Source organism: Heptranchias perlo, chromosome 4, assembly GCF_035084215.1.
Source record: "Heptranchias perlo isolate sHepPer1 chromosome 4, sHepPer1.hap1, whole genome shotgun sequence".
Lineage (NCBI taxonomy): Eukaryota > Metazoa > Chordata > Chondrichthyes > Hexanchiformes > Hexanchidae > Heptranchias > Heptranchias perlo.
Window position 1 is genome coordinate 56335945 of NC_090328.1, and position 21665 is coordinate 56357609.

The 21665-nt window shown below is 39.0% G+C and overlaps 1 protein-coding gene and 1 long non-coding RNA gene across 3 annotated transcripts in view; one reads left to right on the plus strand and one right to left on the minus strand.

The window, feature by feature from the left end:
* LOC137320945 (uncharacterized) overlaps positions 1 to 5173 on the minus strand; it is a 44156-nt gene extending 38983 nt beyond the window's left edge. Inside the window, exon 1 of the long non-coding RNA XR_010962681.1 lies at positions 5098 to 5173. This is a non-coding gene — a long non-coding RNA (uncharacterized lncRNA). The remainder of the gene's footprint in view (positions 1 to 5097) is intronic.
* mcc (MCC regulator of WNT signaling pathway) overlaps positions 1 to 21665 on the plus strand; it is a 257268-nt gene that overhangs the window by 61012 nt on the left and 174591 nt on the right. The window contains exon 1 of one of the 2 annotated variants that reach the window (XM_067982963.1): positions 5266 to 5632. The exons of the other annotated variant lie outside the window; for it this stretch is intronic. Coding sequence (XP_067839064.1) covers positions 5558 to 5632 — 75 coding nt within the window. The 5' untranslated portion in view covers positions 5266 to 5557. Of the gene's footprint in view, positions 1 to 5265; positions 5633 to 21665 lie in introns of those variants that run through there. 2 annotated transcript variants of the gene reach the window in all.

Genomic DNA, 21665 nt, shown 5'->3' on the forward strand with positions numbered 1-21665 from the left:
CCGACCTGACCCAAGTTGTTCCTGGTCTGTCTGCTCTCACCTGCCCTCCAAGTACTGCTTGCTTGCCCAACTCAGTCCCTGACAGTCAGCCCTGAGTGTCTCTGGGCTGACATACAAGCTGGCTGGCAGTGCAGAGGAGAATAACGAGCAGGGTAAAGAGTGGAGTAAGAGAGCAAAAATTCTGAGAAATTACAGCACCAAAGGAGGCAATTTTGCCTAAGATGTCTGTGCCAGTGTTAGTGCTTCAACTGGAGCTATCTACTGTGATCTGATTTCCTGACCCTTTCTGTTTATATTCTTTATTATGAAATACTTACTGATTTATTTTTAAATTTATAGACTTTCTGCTTCAGTACCTATTTATTGTAAAGCAACCCACATTCTTATAACCCTCTGTGAAAACATTTCTTCTAGCCTTTCACTTTCATCTTCCAGTGATGATCCTGAGTCTATGCCTCTGTTATTAATTTGCCAACCACTGCAAGCAGTCTTTCATTACTGAATATTTATTTCCAGTAGTGACTCTTCTACACCCTCCTCAGACACTCTTCCAGCCCCATTGACACCTTCCTTTGCAGAAATTGAGGCAAAATATGTGTTAAGCATCTCTGCCATTCCTTCATTCTCAAGTACAAAATTCCCATTCTTTGTCTTTTATTTATGCTATGCTTACAAAAACCATTGTTATTTTCCTTTACATTAATCGCCACTCTTCTTTGCTACGTATGGCTATATCATTCAAATTGATTTGTATAGATATGTTGCAAGATTTTTTTAATATACACTCTATTAATCATACCTGTACATTCGAGAGGAGAGTGTAGCAAACCATGTGTTTGAGAGAACAAAGTGGCAGACCAAGAGTTGGAAAGAAAAGGCCAATGTAATGTTGACGCTCACCTTGTTTGCAGGTCCTAGTTTTATTTTCAGGTTTTTGGTGGTGGGGTTGGGGGGGTGCAGGTGTTTAGTACTCAGATATACTTTATACTGGTACATTCTGTTAAATGCATGTCTGGTTCTAAACAACTTTTTGTTATTTTGATTGTATAGATCAGGTTTATATTGTACTTGTTACAAAAATAATGTATCCCTCTGAATTAATTGTTGCAAACCAACTGTTCTGTCATTTTGTACAAGAAACATGATAACACTTTTAATAAACATTTAATAAAAATTACATTCATGCAGAAGATACCAAGTCCAAATTGATTGGAACATAGATTTTAAATAGTTAACTATAAACTTTGAAACAATGGCAGGAAGAGATGTGGGCTATTAGTGGATCCACCCCACTAAACTTCATAAACATTTAGGAACAAACTAGGGTGGTTGAACTTGGAAACAAAGTATTAATATAAAACTAACTTTAGTCATGAAAGCACCAATTCAGCTGACTTTGTGTGCCTCAGCAACTCTTATAATTCAGTAGAAAAATTCTCATTGGATGCAAAATACAAATTGTAACGCTTTAGGAATTGGTTCAAGCTGGCTCTCTTGTTTCAGGAAAAGTAACATTTCATTGACAACTCTTTTGTGTTCATTGAAACCAAGAAATCTTGTGCTCGATTAATAACCTTTGTTGCTGAATATGCCGATTTATACGGGGGAAGGATTTGGCAACAGAGGAACTGTTCACGTGTGGTTATTTAGTAACCACGAAGGTAACTTTAAAGCAGACGCAGTGCAAAGTTGAATTTATGACTTTTCAGTCTGGCTAGGACCTTCCTTGATACTACGGAAAGTCCATGCAGTTCCAACGATGGTGAAAGCTTCATACACGTGGATGGCGATAAAGCCGACCAAGTGTCTACCCCACAGGGTTCCGAACTAAGGTCTGTTGAGTAGGAAAGTGACTTGGGTGTTATAGTACGTGAATCTCTAGAGGTTCACCACCAGTGCCGCGAGCTTATAGCAAAAGCAAGTGGAGTGTTAAGACGTATTACCAGAGCAATTCAATAAAAAACAAAAACCATTATATTGTCCTTGTGTAAGACTTTGGTTAGGCCTCATCTAGAACACTCTATCCATTTTTGGTCACTTCACATGATGTGTGAATTAGAGGTCTTGGAAAATGTTTAGAGGAGGGCCATGAGGGCTTTAAAATTATGGAGGGGCCCTAATGTGGATAGACTACTTAAATTAGATAGATTAGGGAGGACATAGGACATGCATATCAGTTACATAAGTTTTGTGTCATTGACTTTTGGGACAAGTTGCTGGTTGGTGCAGTGAGTGTGATTTTGCTCCAGACATTCAAAATGGAGCAGGATAGGTTCCTTGCTGTGGCTGATATCACAGTGCTCAAAAGGTAGGTAGGGTATTGGGTGATATACCTGCAATTCATTTTGATCACTTTTGAAGGGTGGAGAGGAATTTCCTAGATTATTTCTCCTGAATTGGCCTAAGATTTTTCACTTGACAAGTGTCAGCGACTACGCTTCATCAAAGAAAATGATCAAGTGTAAAATTGTAAAAAAGTGTAAAAGTGTAAAATGAAACATAGAAGATTGTGAAGGGGCTTGATTGGGTGGATGCGGTAAGGATGTTCCCAAGGATGGGTGAAACTAGAACTAGGGGGCATAATCTTAGAATAAGGGGCTGCTCTTTCAAAACTGAGATGAGGAGAAACTTCTTCACTCAGAGGGTAGTAGGTCTGTAGAATTTGCTGCCCCAGGAAGCTGTGGAAGCTACATCATTAAATAAATTTAAAACAGAAATAGACAGTTTCCTATAAGTAAAGGGAATTAGGGGTTACGGGGAGCGGGCAGGAAATTGGACATGAACTTAGATTTGAGGATAGGATCAGATCAGCCATGATCTTATTGAATGGCGGAGCAGGCTCGAGGAGCCGATTGGCCTACTCCTGCTCCTATTTCTTATGTTCTTATAAAGTGTAAATTTTAGTACTGAGATGCAAATACTTAAACAAAACTGCCAGTCTTGTAGAAAATATTTGGAATTGATTGGTTCTTCGATGGGTGGGCTGTTGCCAAGGTAAAGGGCCACTGAGGGGAAAACGGTTTATTGTATTTAATTTATCACAGTTAATATGAAAATCAAAATTTATAGATCTATAAATATCTTTGTATTTATGTGGAATATGCTGAAGCACTTTAAAGCTTTAGATTTTGCTTGCTAAAGATTTTATTTAAAATATTGGAACTTAAGCTAATGTGGGAAATTATTCCAGCCAAATCATTCATAAGTAGAAGAAAAGGACATTTTTACAGTTTGCTTAGGTTCCATTATTTGATACCTCTATGTTAAATCCAGTACAAACTATAATGTAACTTTATCAAAACGTTTTGGTAAAGTGACTCTAGGCTTGTCTCTTGTGTTCTGTGTATTTATATTTTGAAATAGGAAGTGCCCTCAGCTTATCCAGAGTTCTCCCAATTGGGTTCCATGGTTAATTTGGATAAAAGTTTTCTGCTGGACCGCATTGTTAAAATGCATACCATTTACCAAGGAGAAGTTGCTCACTATTGAAATTTCAAAGACAGTTGTCGCAGATTGCTGGAAAATCACTTATCCAAATCAGACCTTCCAGTGAATTGCAGCATTTAGGACAACTGAATGAAATGGATGATAGCCTTTTTGATGGTATAATTTTAGCATTATTGATTTTAGTATGTTGCAGTTTTTCTGAGAGTTATGATAGGCTTGGTGGAGCAGAGAGAAACATACAGACCAGAAACTACGGAAGTCCATCACCTCTTGCTAAGTTGATGGCATTTCCGTGACTCTTTCATTTGATGTTCTATTGCAATTTCTCAATGTAGAATTGTCATAATGGAATGTGAGAAAACAAGATGTACTTTTGCAAGTCTGGTGAGCCATCTCACGCAATATAATTTGTGAAGTATTCAAAGAATTCAGTGCTTTAGAGATGTCTTGAATATTTATGCAGCCAGATAAACTAATCAAATGCTGCTGTTTGGAAACTTATGAAATGAGTCCTTTAGCTTAAAATATGATGTAGCTTACACACAGTTAATATTTACCAGTTTATAAAGCTATTTGAATCCCATTTTTGCTTTTACAATTTATTGGGACATTGTAAACTCTTATTTAATTTTGTCTTTGGTAGTCCTGGAATGGTTTGAATTTAAATATCTACAACTAACGCACCTGCTTCACATCGTTAATCACACAGGGTTTTCATTCTCAAATGATTGTGAAGGATTAATGACTCAAAATCAGGAACACAGGCTTGGGTTTACCAAATTAAACCAGGACCGGGAACCATAGCTTTGCCTGTTGTTGTGGTTATCAATGGAGAGATCATTAGTTTGAGAAAAAGCTTGTTATTTCGTACTGTTGTATTTAATGTGTAGAATTGTTGGAATTAGCCATTTATGTTTAAAGGAGGTTTTTTTTAGGAGATGTTATGATGAAATAAAATGTTTGCTATGCCTTGATAGCTTTTAACCATTAGAAATAAACGTTATTCTGGTTGGAATTTGTTTTTATTAGAAATAATCTCATGGTTGAAAGTACACTTTCAATTTTGCTGAGATGTTTTCATTCATGTGATTTTTTTTTGGTGCATCACATCTAAATACATAATTTTGGAGCAGTATAAAAATTTCACTTCTAGTGAGGGTAAGCTGCTTCGTGGAAGGATTTGTACTATAGATGGAAAAATATAATACAGTACTTCAAAATGTGTATCTTTTTAGTTTGTTTTGTCCGTGTGAGAGAATGTACTGACTAAGTCAGTGCAGAGTTGTTAACTGTTTGCTATCACCAGAATAAATTTTGCTTTTTAAGTAAATGGGATGTTGTGAAAGTGTCTTGAGGAGAACAAAATGAGAGTCGTAATGAAGGATTTATAAATTGTTTTTTTTTTAAAAAAAGCTGACACCCTTGTGGATTTATTTAGGTATTTACTCCTTTTATACCTGCAGTTTATGGGAAATTCCCAAAGAAAGCAGCATCCATTACTGACAAGGATTCGGCCACAGTCCCTCCTAAATAGTCCATAGCAGGCAGAGAAAGAGCTGGATTTAATCTATCAATCACCTACATTTACAGTGCTTAAAGGTTACAAATTTGGGATTAAACACAGCAGAAATCTAATTTCTGAAAACAAACCTTTCTTTTGGTGAAGGAGATGGATGGCTTGCTGCTGGAACTGCTGCATGCACGACAAACCCACCAAATAGGCAGTACTTTCAGTTCCTCTGGGAGGTGCCTTCAATCTAGCAGCTAAACAGCAGCACAAACTGTGGGGGAGGTACTGTAACACTGACTTGTCTTAGAGAACATAACAGCAGGGGCTGAACAACTTCTGGGCAAATTTTAACCAACAGATCATTAATTGTGCAACCCATGTTATCACACTCTGAGATAATGTGTTACTCTAAGTTGAATTATTTTTTAAGTGGACGACATTTGGCTTGTGGAGAATGTCAGCAGGCTTGCATCGTTAATTCAGGCTGCGAGTCCGTTTTGGGTTGAAAATGGCTGGCTTTACTGGAATGTAGCAGGCAGAAGAAGCTGGAAGCAGTTGTACTGTATATATGGCTTAAATTCTGGGACATTTCAATTCTGCATGCTAAAAACCAGCACTATGAACTCTGGAGTTGCTGTTAAATGTGGAACAGATTCAACGACAGAGAAAAATGAGGTGAGAGCTGGGTAACTATGGAAGAGGATTGGGGGGGAAGATAAAACTTTAATGGACTTTGTGCATCTTTAGACTTTTGAAGCTTACTGCATTAGTCAGGAAATGATCTGCATGTTTTTGCATTGGCACGGACCGCATCAGTTTAAATTTGTCAGGAAGGTCAATTGGTCAGGAAAAGCTGTTGAGTTTTCTAAGGGTTTTTTTTACAGGAAAGATTTTTTTGAACAGAGAAATTATTTATTCAGAGATTTGTATCATTATACTCGTTAGTTAGATAAATTTGTTAAGTTCAATATACAAGCAACAAACTTCCAATTAAAGTCAGCAATAAATTACAAATACTGACAGCAGCTTTAGTCTTCCTCCTCTTCCGTTTAGCAGACAGTGATATTCCAGATGCCAGGATGGATTTGATTGTTTTCTTAACTGGGGGAAGGGTCAGGAAGTGAAGGCTGTAGGGGAGTTTAATGTTGCAACCAAAGACTAACTAGAAGTCATTTTCCTTATATGGTCTCTTTTTTAAAAAAAAAGCAGAAATATTTCAATTTTGCTGAAGTAAAGACTTTGTCTTGGAAACAAAGTTTGATTTTATTTTGTGAATTTAATGTCTAGTCATTAGTCATGAATCCCTTTTTTCACTTATACTTTAACTATGTATTCATTGTGTATTTACATTTGGTGGAGAAAAGAGGAATTTCTATATTACCTCTATTTGTTTGTCTTGTGTTTTTTTTTGAGTTGATGGATAAATTACTTTGGTTTGGCACGATAAATGGGATGTAGTTTCTATTCAATTCCCAACAAACATTTTTTAATTAACTTAATTTATGTGGCGAAGGGTTCTAATTAATACCTTTTTTGCAGAATCTTACATGGCATTAATACTATTGCTGCATCTTTGCTTATGAATATATAACTCTTAATTACTCTGCTTGTGAAAAAAAGATTTACAACAATGTTAAATGACAATGGTATCAACTGTGGAACAACATCTGGAGACAAAAGCATCAGTTCTAGTTTATTGTGTAATTTACAAACTATTTAAAATGGTTATTTTCCCCACCCCTCATTTTTAGGATTTTTTAAAAACTAAATCGTTGCAATAGCAAATTGGTACCAGAAGTGGAATGGAAGTGTTAGTACTGTCATACTTCCAGTAGTCATGATGTGGAGATGCCGGTGATGGACTGGGGTTGACAATTGTAAACAATTTTACAACACCAAGTTATAGTCCAGCAATTTTATTTTAAATTCACAAGCTTTCGGAGATTCTCTCCTGATTTCTCTCCTGATTCTCTCCAAATTTACCTGAGGAAGGAGAGAATCTCCGAAAGCTTGTGAATTTAAAATAAAATTGCTGGACTATAACTTGGTGTTGTAAAATTGTTTACAATACTTCCAGTAGAGTAAAATTACTGGTACAAGATTTCACTGAGCCCATTGTCACACTTTCAACAGACAATTTAAATGATGTTGCTTTGTAGCTACTATGATGTACAAAATAAGATAAATTAATGCAGCATGCAGTGTAAAAGAGAACTCGTGTAAATTATTTTGATTAAATATAGGACAAAATCTGAGTAAATGCCATGAAAGTAATGATCTCCAGATTTCTAATGAATATTTGGCAAAGACTCTGTTCTTTCTCTGTGTGATATTAAAATATTTCCAGCTGTTTGGGATGAGAGGCACAACCACTTAAACATTGGTGGGGGGGGTGAAAGATATCAGAAACTTTGGGAGAGGGGGCATGTTCCCCTTATTCCTTCGCCCCTCTCCCCTATTGGTTGCACACATGTTTGCAGTGTCTAGTGGGGTTATGAAATAATGTGGAATTTAAAAAAAAATTGTATGGGATAATGTTCAGCTTTATGCGAGATTATTTTAGAGATACTATTAATCTTTACAGCTTGCATAAGCACCTTCTGCTTGTGAGATTTATCAGTAGGAGGAACAATTTAGTGACTAGCTCTGGTTATAGTACATTGACCCATTTTGCAACTAATTTTTATTTTAAAAATTGACCTAAATAATCCTTGGATACAAAGTAATTTTAAATACTATTGAAAAGCAAGATGCAGTGCCACCCAACTTACATTACACTATCTCTTGTTGTGTTGCTCACAGTCTGAGTTCTTAAGAGCACTCTTGATGTTTTAAAAATAAAATCACTGGAGCTTATGAAAAGTAAGGGCTCATCTATTGAGAGTGCGGCAAACTCTGTGAGCTGCAATGGCTGTTGTTATGAGGGACTATATTTTGCTGTATTTGATTCCCAATCAGAAGTCTGTTCGAGGGAAAACATTTAAATTTGTTCAGTCAAAAAATAGGAATGTGCCTCAAAGCACTAGAATATTTTGATGATTGACAGCAAGACTGACCACTTGCAAAAACTCACCATCTGTAATATACATTTTACCTGTGCAGTATTATATTAGACTAAGGGGAACGTGGCAGCATTATCTGCATTTTTGGAGTCACGCTTGTCCATGACTCCCATCCTTGCTGACCCACATTGGCTGCTTGTCCCACAATGTGTTAAGTTTAAAATTCTTGTCTTCCTCTTCAAATCATTCTGTGCTCTCACCCCACCCTACCTGTTCAAGTTCTTCCAACCTTGCATCCTATCCTGTACCCTTTGGTTCTCTGACTCTGGTCTTTTGTGCATTCCCCTCTTCCTTCACCTCACATTTGGTGGCATGGCCTTCAGCTGTCTCTGCCCTTTTCTGGAATTCTTTCCTCAAACTCTTTAAGGTGTTCACTGTTCTCTCCACCTTTAAAGCCTTCTCAAAACCCTACTTTTTGACCAAGCTTTGTGTCACCTCTCAACTCTTGTACCATTGCTCATTGCCTGTTCCTTTAATGCTTTTATTTTTTTTCTCCCCTACCCTCTGTAAAGCACCTTTGGATATTTTCTGTATTAAAGGCATTTTATAAATGCAAGTTGTTATAGTCTTATCAGAGTGGCAGGTACATTGACATTGGTGCAATTTGACTCTGGGGCCTGGATTTGAACTTTGAACCGGAAAGAGATCGGGGGGGGATGTTTAGTGGACGCAAAACCCGTAAGTGAAGTTGGCGGGTCGGAATCTGCAATCGCAACCTAATTGAAGGATAAAAATTTTATTTCTGGGTTTTGCACCCAACAGCCAGCTAGATTGACAGGCTGGCTGGCTGTCGGGTGGGAAAAGAGCCAGGGAGAGATCAGAGCCTTCGGGGTTTGTATTAGGGGGGAGGGGGTGTGGCTGAAGAGATCGGAGTCTTCGGGGAGGGGGGATCGGGGAGAGATTGGGATCTTTGTGGGGGTGGGGTGGGGGGTGAGGAGGTTGTCTGGGAGAGATTGGGATCTTTGGAGCAAGCTGCCGTTAGGAAGGCGGGAAGTTGGCCGCCGTTGGAAAGGTGGAAAATCAGACATCAGGGGATGTCTCGGACATTCGCCGGGTCCGATTGCGAGAGGTAAACTTGGGCCTGGGGGAAGCACTCCTGCTCCTCGTGGCCTACCATCAGTGCAGTAAAGGCACTTACTTCATGGCCCTTCTCTCCTTTTCACTGGCGAGATTCATGAGCCTTGGGAAACCTGCGCTGAGGCGTTAAAGTTAATGGTCAGTAAAATTCAATTTGAAAAGACTTAATTAATGTCTCATAAGGATGTCAATTGTTGCGATAACTACCCGCCTGCACTAATAAGGTCCCGATTGCGGCGAGTAGGTTACTTGCATGCATCCAAACACATCCGTTAATTTATTAAAGTGGGGGTTAAAGTTCCCCCTTGTAAACCATTGGTGTGACACACACACAGTAAGATTGGCGCATTCTGGGAGTACTTGGTGAACCTCTTTACTTGGGAAAAGCCGAGTTACACGAGCCTGGGAGATACAGCAGAACTCGAGCTCCAGACTTCAGAGAAAGGGGCAGTTCTATGGGGTGACGTGGGTATGTGGGAAATGTGGGTGAAGGATGTCTTAGAGGTGTTTCTAACATACAATTGCTGATTTTATGGGCACATTGTAATACTAAATCATATAGAATCATAGAATCATAGAAGTTACAACATGGAAACAGGCCCTTCGGCCCAACATGTCCATGTCGCCCAGTTTATACCACTAAGCTAGTCCCAATTGCCTGCACTTGGCCCATATCCCTCGATACCCATCTTCCCCATGTAACTGTCCAAATGCTTTTTAAAAGACAAAATTGTACCCGCCTCTACTACTGCCTCTGGCAGCTCGTTCCAGACACTCACCACCCTTTGAGTGAAAAAATTGCCCCTCTGGATCCTTTTGTATCTCTCCCCTCTCACCTTAAATCTGTGCCCCCTCGTTATAGACTCCCCTACCTTTGGGAAAAGATTTTGACTATCGACCTTATCTATGCCCCTCATTATTTTATAGACTTCTATAAGATCACCCCTTAACCTCCTACTCTCCAGGGAATAAAGTCCCAGTCTGTCTAACCTCTCCCTGTAAGTCAAACCATCAAGTCCCGGTAGCATCCTAGTAAATCTTTTCTGCACTCTTTCTAGTTTAATAATATCCTTTCTATAATAGGGTGACCAGAACTGTACACAGTACTCCAAGTGTGGCCTCACCAATGCCCTGTACAACTTCAACAAGACATCCCAACTCCTGCATTCAATGTTCTGACCAATGAAACCAAGCATGCTGAATGCCTTCTTCACCACCCTATCCACCTGTGACTCCACTTTCAAGGAGCTATGAATCTGTACTCCTAGATCTCTTTGTTCTATAACTCTCCCCAACGCCCTACCATTAACGGAGTAGGTCCTGGCCCGATTCGATCTACCAAAATGCATCACCTCACATTTATCTAAATTAAACTCCATCTGCCATTCATCGGCCCACTGGCCCAATTTATCAAGATCCCGTTGCAATCCTAGATAACCTTCTTCACTGTCCACAATGCCACCAATCTTGGTGTCATCTGCAAACTTACTAACCATGCCTCCTAAATTCTCATCCAAATCATTAATATAAATAACAAATAACAGCGGACCCAGCACCGATCCCTGAGGCACACCGCTGGACACAGGCATCCAGTTTGAAAAACAACCCTCGACAACCACCCTCTGTCTTCTGTCGTCAAGCCAATTTTGTATCCAATTGGCTACCTCACCTTGGATCCCATGAGATTTAACCTTATGTAACAACCTACCATGCGGTACCTTGTCAAATGCTTTGCTGAAGTCCATGTAGACCACGTCTACTGCACAGCCCTCATCTATCTTCTTGGTTACCCCTTCAAAAAACTCAATCAAATTCGTGAGACATGATTTTCCTCTCACAAAACCATGCTGACTGTTCCTAATTAGTCCCTGCCTCTCCAAATGCCTGTAGATTCTGTCCCTCAGAATACCCTCTAACAACTTACCCACTACAGATGTCAGGCTCACTGGTCTGTAGTTCCCAGGCTTTTCCCTGCCGCCCTTCTTAAACAAAGGCACAACATTTGCTACCCTCCAATCTTCAGGCACCTCACCTGTAGCGGTGGATGATTCAAATATCTCTGCTAGGGGACCCGCAATTTCCTCCCTAACCTCCCATAACGTCCTGGGATACATTTCATCAGGTCCCGGAGATTTATCTACCTTGATGCGCGTTAAGACTTCCAGCACCTCCCTCTCTGTAATATGTACACTCCTCAAGACATCACTATTTATTTCCCCAAGTTCCCTAACATCCATGCCTTTCTCAACCGTAAATACCGATGTGAAATATTCATTCAGGATCTCACCCATCTCTTGTGGTTCCGCACATAGATGACCTTGTTGATCCTTAAGAGGCCCTACTCTCTCCCTTGTTACCCTTTTGCCCTTTATGTATTTGTAGAAGCTCTTTGGATTCACCTTTGCCTGATCTGCCAAAGCAATCTCATATCCCCTTTTTGCCCTCCTGATTTCTCTCTTAACTCTACTCCGGCAATCTCTATACTCTTCAAGGGATCCACTTGATCCCAGCTGCCTATGCATGTCATATGCCTCCTTCTTATTTTTGACTAGTGCCTCAATCTCCCGAGTCATCCAAGGTTCCCTACTTCTACCAGCCTTGCCCTTCACTTTATAAGGAATGTGCTTACACTGAACCCTGGTTAACACACTTTTGAAAGCCTCCCACTTACCAGACGTCCCTTTGCCTGCCAACAGACTCTCCCAATCAACTTCTGAAAGTTCCTGTCTAATACCATCAAAATTGGCCTTTCCCCAATTTAAAATTTTTTTAAAAGGATTTGCTATATATTTAGTAGGTTCAGAACTAGAATTGACAGCTGGGACAACTTCGAAAAAATAAATGCAGTATTGTGATTAGTTAAAATTTTGCGTGGTTGCTTTTCTGTGGGACCTTTGCTGATCGATACTTGAGCAAATTAGTATGCTTAATGTTGCTTATTTGAGTCAATGTGACATGCTGAGGACAGATTTAATCTGTGATGCACTATAACAAGACTTTTAAAATTATTCCTATATAAAAATGTGCATGTGGTTTGTTTGTCAAACTTTGGGAGTTGCACCCTCATATGCAAATTAGTTGCAGTCAAATTTAATACAAACAGCAACAATGCCCACCTCAATACATAGGTGACCTACTAATCAAGTACCAAGCATAAATGAAAACCACTAATCCTAAAGTTGAAATAAACTTCAAATAAAGGTGAACTATCCAATTGCTCATAATGGTTTTGAAATTTCTTTTGACCATCATCTTGCTTTTGTTGGCTAACAACTTTATTAAGGAAACAACTTAATTAAGGAAAGTCCTGACATTAGTTTATCAGCAAAATATAAGACAAAGTTATGGAGTGACAACTTTGTTAATGTGCAATAGCCCAGTTGGTATAAATGGGTGTAGTCCTTTTCATAAACTGAATACTTAATGATGGAAATAAGGTTTGTAATGTAAGGACAATGGAAACATTACAAAACTTAACAAGAAAATCATTATATTTTCTACATTTCAAATGCCTGTAATGGGGTTTCCATTGCAGACCTGTACCTCTCTGCAATGTTGGAGTCATGAATTCATGAAGATTTCCAAATCTATTACTGTTAGCTGAAGAGACACTAGAATTTTTTGATTGACAGCAAGACTAATCACTCTGAGGTTTGCTGTTTATAAACCCCACCCTTTTCAATAGAAAATTGAGAAGAAAACAATTCCCATTGGGGAAAAAACATTTTTAGGACATTGAAAGTATCCATTTTTTGTATAAAACATTGAAAACAAATTGAAGCATGAACTGTTCCCCTGTTTTTAATTATTTTTATGAAGAAAACAACTTGGGTTATTATATTCAAATGGTTCCTTGCATCATATTAAATGTGTGATAAATAAAACTTTAAACAATGCTGAATTTAAATACATAATCTTTATATATCATAATACATTGTAAATACTTGCAGCAACTGCCTCTTTTGTCTTTATATTGACAACTCAAAAAAAACAATGTTCATATAAAGAATACAGTTTGCAACTTGTGCAAGGAGTGTAACTCGAATTTATTTGTTTACATAGAATATACAGCACATTCTATGTAACAGGCCATTTGGCCCAACTGGTCTATGTCGGTGTTCATGCTCCTCACGAGCCGCCTCCCACCCATCTTCATCTAATCCTATCAGTAGAATCTTGTGTTTATCTAGCTTCCCTTTAAATGCATCTATGCTATTCGCCTCAACTACTCCTTGTGGTCGAGTTCCATATTTTAACCACTCTGTGTAAAGAAGTTTCTCTTGAATTCCCTGTTTTATTAATTAGTGACTATCTTATATTTATGGCCCCTAGTTTTGGCCTCCCCACAATTAGCAACATCTTCTCCATATCTACCCTATCAAACCCATTCATAATCTTAATGACCTTTTACCAGGTCATCTCTCAGCCTTCTTTCTATAGAAAAGAACACTATTCAGGAGCCAATCAAAAAGCACTTCACGAAGTAAAAACAGAAAATGCTGCAAATATACAGCAGGTCAGATAGCATCTGTAAAGAGAAAAGACATGTTATGACATTTTAAGTATGTACTGTTCATCAGGTAGTTTTTCCCACCCACCAAGAAAAAAAACAGGTATTTTAGTAAGGTTGGAAAAATAGAGAGAAAAGGGTGGGGGGAGAGAACCAACAGATACACTAATCACAGAGGAAATTAGTGTTGCAAGACTTGAAAACTGCAAAATAGAAAACAGTTCGGTGATGTTGATCATCAGTGAGATAATGCAGACGTGTAGAAAGGACAAAATGTCCAAGTAGTGTGGCTGGTGGTGAAAAGACACGGAAGAGATCTATGCGCAACAAAAGCATGAGAAATAAAAAAAAAACAAGAGACATTTAAAAAATATAAAATAGCAGATGCAGCAGAAATGTTATTTTAAAAAAGAAAATGAAAACCAAGTAAGGTGGATCCACCAATCATGAGAAGAGAAAAAGAAGAAAAAGTCCATGTTACGGGCCCCTGTGCTGTGATGAGGGCTCTCCAACCATAATGTCTACCCTCCAAACCTTCTCCCAGACACTGAAAAACCTTCCCCACATCGAAAGCACCCGCTGCTGAATAGAGAATGGAGGGTACAGTTAAGGTTTGAATTTACTAAAGCTATTGTTAAACCAGAGGGCTACAATGTGCCCAGCAGAAAGATGAGGTACTGTTCTTGGAGTTTGTTTTAAATTTTGTTGGAATAATATGAGACCAAAGATGGCGAGGCAGAATGGGAGCTGAAGTGGTGAACCACAGGAGGGTCAGGGTCACGCTCATGGACAAAATGCTGCACCCATCCCCACTGAGTGCAATTTTCAGTCTTGTCTTCCATGGGGCTGAAACCCAACTGATTTAGGTTCCACCCTGAATTGTGGCCCTTGGAATTAGGCCCTAGCTCCTCCATTCCCCCACCCCACTGTTGTGGAATTTTCTGTCTATCTTTAAGTCACTCTCGTGCTCTTTTTATCTTTGTCCCATGTGCTTTCTTCTCTCGTTTCTGTTTTTTACTTTTTTTTTCTGTCATTTCCTCTCTCCCCTATTCTTTTCCCCCTCTCGCACAACTGAGATTAATATGTTTATATCTGTGTTTGTCTGAAAAGCTTTCAAAATTAATTTGTTTTTTGTTTGGAAAAAGAACTCCACTTACAAGAGGAATTAGCTGGCTAGCTGTCTTTGACTTGTGCTGGCTCTCGATCTAATAGCTTCAGAGACTTAGTGCAATCAAAGAGTGATAGCTCTCGGTCAAAATATCAACTTCATACTTGAGCTTGTGAAAAGATGATAAGACCCTCATGTAAAAACATTAATGAAGCTTCTCCAACACAAGTGTACAGGTAAGTTTTTAATATTAAAATGACATATTTCACAATAATATGATGTTCAGATTGACAAATTTTCAGATTGTTTTGAGCTATTTATCTCCTTACTAGGCAATTTATATATGAGCAAACTACAATTTTAAAAAAAACCATTCAGAATGAACAAATTTGTAAATGAGCCAGTTGGCTATAGGTAATTTGCATTCAGCTGGAATAAATTTGTGCATTTAGCTGGTTTATTACATGGTGTTCTGGAGTTTTATAGGCACTTTGGCGTCTGAATTATATAACTGTCCGTTCTTGCAGGAAACTACATGATCTTGATATTACAAGTTCCTTTACATACGTGATTTTTTTTCTCCACTTTTTTAAAGCTAAGAATACATAAGAACAACATCAACTTAAATTTTTATAGCTCTATTAAGGTTGAAAAACATCCCAAGAGGCTTCCCAGAGGTGTGAGGCAATGGGAACTAAGTTAATGGAGAAGAGATTAGGAGGGATGACCAAATGTTTGATCAAAGAGGTGGGCGTGTTCTTAGGGGTAGTGTTGGGTTACATTTTGTTCGTTCTTTCTGTAGATGTTTTGAACTTAATTGTAGTAAGCACAATCTCAAAATTTGCTGGTGACACAAAAGTATAGGTTTTGGAAAACAACGAGGACTGAAAGACTTCGAGGTTATAGCCAGGTTAGTGGAATGGGCAAATAGGTGGCAGATGCATTTTAATGTGGAGCAGTTTGGGAGGTAAAATAAAGAATGGGATAATACCCTCAATTGAAAGACACTGAAGGGTGTGGAATCTCCGAAAGCTTGTGAATTTAAAATAAAATTGCTGGACTATAACTTGGTGTTGTAAAATTGTTTACAATTGTCAACCCCAGTCCATCACCGGCATCTCCACATCATAAATTGAGAGACCTAGGAGATGAAATACATAATTGTCTGAAAGTGTCTGTGCAAGTAGAAAAAGCCGGTTTAAAAAAAAAAGCCGGTAGCATTTTGGATTTTATAAATAAGGGCATAGAGTACAAGAGTAAAGTACTGATGAATTTATACAAAGCATTGATTAGGTTATTATGTGTAGTTTTGGACCCATTATAGAAAGGACATTAAAGCCATAAAGACTATACAGCATAGGTTCACAACAATGATGCCAAAGTTATGAGAAGAAACTTGAGATTCTAGGAATACTTCCACTGGAGCAGGGAAGGCTAAAAGATTTGAGGTTTTTTTGAAAAAAAATTATGAATACGTTGGGCAAAGAAAGACCTATTTCCTCTGTTTGGGGGGTCAATGACAAAGATCATCAATTTAAAATTGTCATTGAGAGGGAGGAGAGACGTTAGTTACGTTTTATACTTGCTCTCGAGGCAGTACAAAGAAGGTTCACTCGGTTAATCCCGGGGATGAGGGGGTGGACATATGAGGAGAGGTTGAGTAGATTGGGACTCTACTCATTGGAGTTCAGAAGAATGAGAGGCGATCTTATTGAAACATATAAGATTGTGAAGGGGCTTGATCGGATGGATGCGGTAAGGATGTTCCCAAGGATGGGTGAAACTAGAACTAGGGGGCATAATCTTAGAATAAGGGGCTGCTCTTTCAAAACTGAGATGAGGAGAAACTTCTTCACTCAGAGGGTAGTAGGTCTGTGGAATTTGCTGCCCCAGGAAGCTGTGGAAGCTACATCATTAAATATATTTAAAACAGAAATAGACAGTTTCCTAGAAGTAAAGGGAATTCGGGGTTACGGGGAGCGGGCAGGAAATTGGACATGAATTTAGATTTGAGGTTAGGATCAGATCAGCCATGATCTTATTGAATGGCGGAGCAGGCTCGAGGGGCCGATTGGCCTACTCCTGCTCCTATTTCTTATGTGTTTTTGTTATTCTGTAATCTTAGAAATGAACATTTCATACTTGCTGTTTTTAAAAAAAAAATCCTGTTCATTGGAGCTTTTGCTCAACAGTTGAGCCTGATTTTTGCTTAGACCTTACTAGTTAATTCATTTTCAATTAGTTGTGTATTCTTTATTATGATATTGAGAGTTGCAGGGAATGAACCAGGAGCTTCAGTGTAAAAGCATAATGTAATGGAGAATGAATCCCATTTTAGATGCTTAGTGTCTATTTGTTATACAATCATATCAAATGCAAATCCGATTTGAAATGAAATGCAAATCTCCATAAACAATTCATTTTATTTTCCCATTCCTTTTAGCTACTAAAGACCTTTAATAATATGTTATACATGTGGAAAAAATGTGAAAATTTATATTTAATGTTTCAAAAAGTTTAATTCATGACACTAATGCTCAGTTTAGATTATTTTTATTTTGAATATGTTTAAATTTAGGAGTGTGAAATGGGTATGGGATTCAGTGCTTTAATAGCCAGTGGTAGTGTTGAAAGTAAAAGGGCTATGTTAGAGGATTTGCAGATGGGTTGAGGCAGGGGCAGAAATTGGAGATTTTATGGAGGTGGAAGTAGGCAGTCTTTGTGATGGAGAGGACTGGAGAATTGCAAATGTTACACCCTAGTTCAAAAAAGGGTGTAAGGATAAATCCAGCAACTACAGGCCGGTCAGTTTAACCTCGGTGGTGGGGAAATTTTTAGAAACGATAATCCGAGACAAAATTAATGGTCACTTGGACAAGTATGAATTAATTAAGGAAAGCCAGCACGGATTTGTTAAAGGCAAATCGTGTTTAACTAACTTGATTGAGTTTTTGATGAAATAACAGAGAGGGTCGATGAGGGCAATGTAGTTGACGTGGTGTATGTGGACTTCCAAAAGGTGTTTGATAAAGTGCCACATAATAGGCTTGTCATCAAAGTTGAAGTCCATGGAATAAAAGGGGCTGTGGCAGCATGGATACGAAATTGGCTAAGTGACAGGAAAGAGAGTAGTGGTGAACGGTTGTTTTTTGGACTGGAGGGAGATGTACAGTGGTGTTCCCCAGGGGTCGGTCCTAGGACCACTACTTTTCTTGGTACATATTAATGACTTGGACTTGGGTGTACAGGGCACAATTTCCAAATTTGCAGATGACACAAAACTTGGACATGTAGTGAACAGTGAGAAGGATAGTGATAGACTTCAAGAGGATATAGACGGGCTGGTGGAATGGGCGGACACATGGCAAGTGAAATTTAATGCAGAAAAGTGCAAGGTGATACATTTGAGCAGGCTTAAGGGGCCGGATGGCCTACTCCTGCTCCTATTTCTTATGTTCCTATTTTGGTAGGAAGAATGAGGAGAGGCAATATAAACTAAATGGCCCAATTCTAAAAGGGGGTAGGAACAGAGTGATCTGGGGGTACATGTGCACAAATCTTTGAAGGTGGCAGGGCAGGTTGAGAAAGCGGTTAAAAAAGCATACTGGACCTTGGGCTTTAGAAATAGAAACATAAAGTACAAAAGCAAGGAAGTTATGATGAACCTTTATAAAACACTGGTTCGACCACAGCTGGAGTATTGTGTCCAGTTCTGGGCACCGCACTTTAGGAAGGATGTGAAGGTCTTAGAGAGGGTGCTGAAGAGATTTACTGGAATGGTTCCTGGGATGAAGGACTTCAGTTACATGGATAGACTGGAGAAGCTGGGGTTGTTCTCTTTAGAGCAGAGAAGGTTGAGAAGAGATTTGATAGAGGTATTTAAAATCATGAAGGGTCTAGACAGAGTAGATAGAGAGAAACTGCTCCCATTGGCAGAAGGGTCAAGCACCAGAGGACATAGATTTAAGGTGATTGGCAAAAGAACCAAAGGTGATACTAGGAAAAACTTTTTACACAGCGAATGGTTAAGATCTGGAATGCACTGCCTGAGGGGGTGGTGAAGGTAGATTCAATCATGGCTTTCAAAAGGGAATTGGATAAGTACTTGAAGGGAAAAAATTTGCAGGGCTATGGGAAAAGGGTGGGGAAGTGGGCCTTGCAGAGAGCTGGCACGGACTCGACGGGCCGAATGGCCTCCTTCCGTGCTGTAACCATGCTATGATTCTATGAATTGGACGCCAAGGTTATGAGCAATCTGCATCAGTCTGAGACGGTGGATAGGGAAGAGGTTGAAATCAGTGACAAGGGTATGGAGTATGTGGTGAGGCCAAAGACGATGGTTTTGATTGTCCCAATATTTAGCAGGTGGAAATTACGAGTAATCCAAGACTGGGTGTTTAACAAGCAGTCTGACAGCATAGAGGTCATGGAACGATCATAAGAAGTGATGGAGAGGTAGAGTGGGTGATGTTAGCCTACGTATGGATGCTAATTCCATGTCTTTGGATGATGTCGCCAAGGGGCATCATGTGGATGACAGAGGAGGGGACGAAGGATAGATCCTTGAGGGTCTCCAGGTTATGATGTGTGGATGGAAAGTGAAGCCATTTCTAGAGTTTTAGTGGCTGTGATTGAATAGGTAAGAGTGGAACATAGCAAGTGCAGTCCCACTGAGCTGGAAAGTAGAGGAGAGATGTGGGAGGAGGATGGTGTAGTTGTATCAAAGGCTGCAGAGGGGTCAAGGAGGATGAGAAGGGATAATGGACCATAGTCATGTAGGATGTCATAAGTGATTTTGATACAAACGGAGTTGCGGGAAAGGTGGACATGAGAGACGACAAAACATTCAAGGACTTTGGAAAGCAAAGGGAGTTTGCAAGGACAGAGGGGTCAAGGTTGGGTTTTTGAGGGGGATGATGATGGCTTTGAAAGGGAGGAATAAGATTAAGAATTAGGGAATACATATAAGGGCATGCTGTGAGTGGACGTACAATATTGCGGCATGAGATTTTGCCCTGTTTTTGTGTAATGTTACTACATATCAATAGAGGGTATTACCAATGCCATCTGTGCAGTCTTACTCTGTTCAAGTAGACAATTCTACATGCTATTCCAAAATGCGTAAACCTATACTGTTTTTTTCCAATCGGCTAGTCCTTGACAATCTGGATGAATTGAACAATGAAATATTATAGGGGTTACTTATAGAGCTCTAGTCTTTTAAATGGAATGTTGTACCATATCTTTGTGTAAAAGTAGCCAGTTGTTTGTGACTAATCATGCTGGTTCCGTGAGGAAAACAAAGTGACTGTTCTTTGAGTGAGCTTGGCAGCTCAGTCCCACTGAATTATGGAAGGCATCGCAGCCTAGCCGAATCCTGTCCTCAATCAACATCAGCTTACGTGCACTTTCCGGTAGAGATCGCTGGATCTTGGTCAAGAGGTAACTGGCTGATTTTCTCTTTCCTAACGCGTGGGGTGGGGTTGGGGGGGTTGCTGAAGCTAATTGTGCCATCCCTACTGACACCCTGGCTGAGATCAGAAGATTCACCACAAACTAGAAATTGAATTGTTGTTAACTGAGCTGTTTGAGGAGCTGGTTTTAAAAAAAACAATTTAAGTGCTAAATGTTGCAATATCCCAGTGTCTTAGTGCTTCAACATTGGACTAATGGGTCATAGGTTTGTATCTCAGCTTTTCCCACAAGTTGAATTCCTATTTTCAGTTGTGCTATCAGGGAAAGTGGTATCTGGACACCAGCTGCTTCCTCACAGGGAGGAAAGATCAGCAAGTGTGAATGCTGGTGGCTAGATCAAAACTGCACTGCCGCAGGTCAGGGAGCAAAGTATCAGCTTGGGAATGGGACATTTTTGAAGTGGGAAGACTAAACGTAGAAAACAGACATGTTCAGAAATGATACAAGCATAAAATAAGAACAAATTAATATGATATTGTTTTGCAATGAAGCTTAGATAATATGCGTAAGAACGAAACAGTAAAGTTCCTGTATAATCTGTTCACTGTACTGAAATTGTATGATTAATGCATACATTATTTAGCAAGTGTTTTCGTTTAAATTTTTTTGTGGGGAGGAGGAGATTTTTTTGTGGGGATAAGGAGAGTGATGGATATTTAATTTGTAGCTGATTGGGTGGCAGCTGCCTCATGTTGGTACTTTGTTCTCCAGCTGAAAACATGAATACATCAGGAGCACAAATGTGCACCAGGAATTGCACCCTGCTTGGGACAAGATGCACTTTTCTTCTGTAATGTTCCACCATTAGATGAAGTGTCATTGGGAATGTGTTGTAAATGTTTTTCTGTTGTGGTTGTAAAAGAGATGCTGAAGCAAAATTGAACTTTTACATGTTTGCCATTAATCAAAGAAAGTCTATCTTCTAAAATCTATATAATTTTTGACATATCTTTAACTCATCTTGCGATTAGAAATAATCAAAAATATATTCAGTTCTTCGTTATTTTACTGTGGTTTATATTGCATTGTTTAAAAGTGTAAAAAAAAAGTTAAATTGAATCTTGGTGTCGTGGTATTTTCCTCCATTATTAAAAGAAACATAATGGGGAGAGATTGGGTGTCTTAGTGCAGCAGCTTGCCCTTATTGCACCGACTGCTTTTCAATTGATTAGGACCTTCAGGGAGCTGCTCTTCTGTCTTCCATAAGCTCTTACTCAATACTCCTCCTCTGACAGTTTTAATGGACTTTTGCACAATCTCTGCTATCAGGAGGTGTGTGTGTGTGTGTGTAATATATATATAATAAAAAAAAATTCTAAAAATGATTTTCTTTCAATGTTGATTTACTTGCATTGTTTTCTCCCTTGGTGTTCTGCCCTATGGCCTTTTCACCATCACTCGGATTGCTAAACTTAAATATGTGTGATTTATACACCTTTTAAAAAGCATGGGGGTAGTTTTCTTATTTGACTGAAC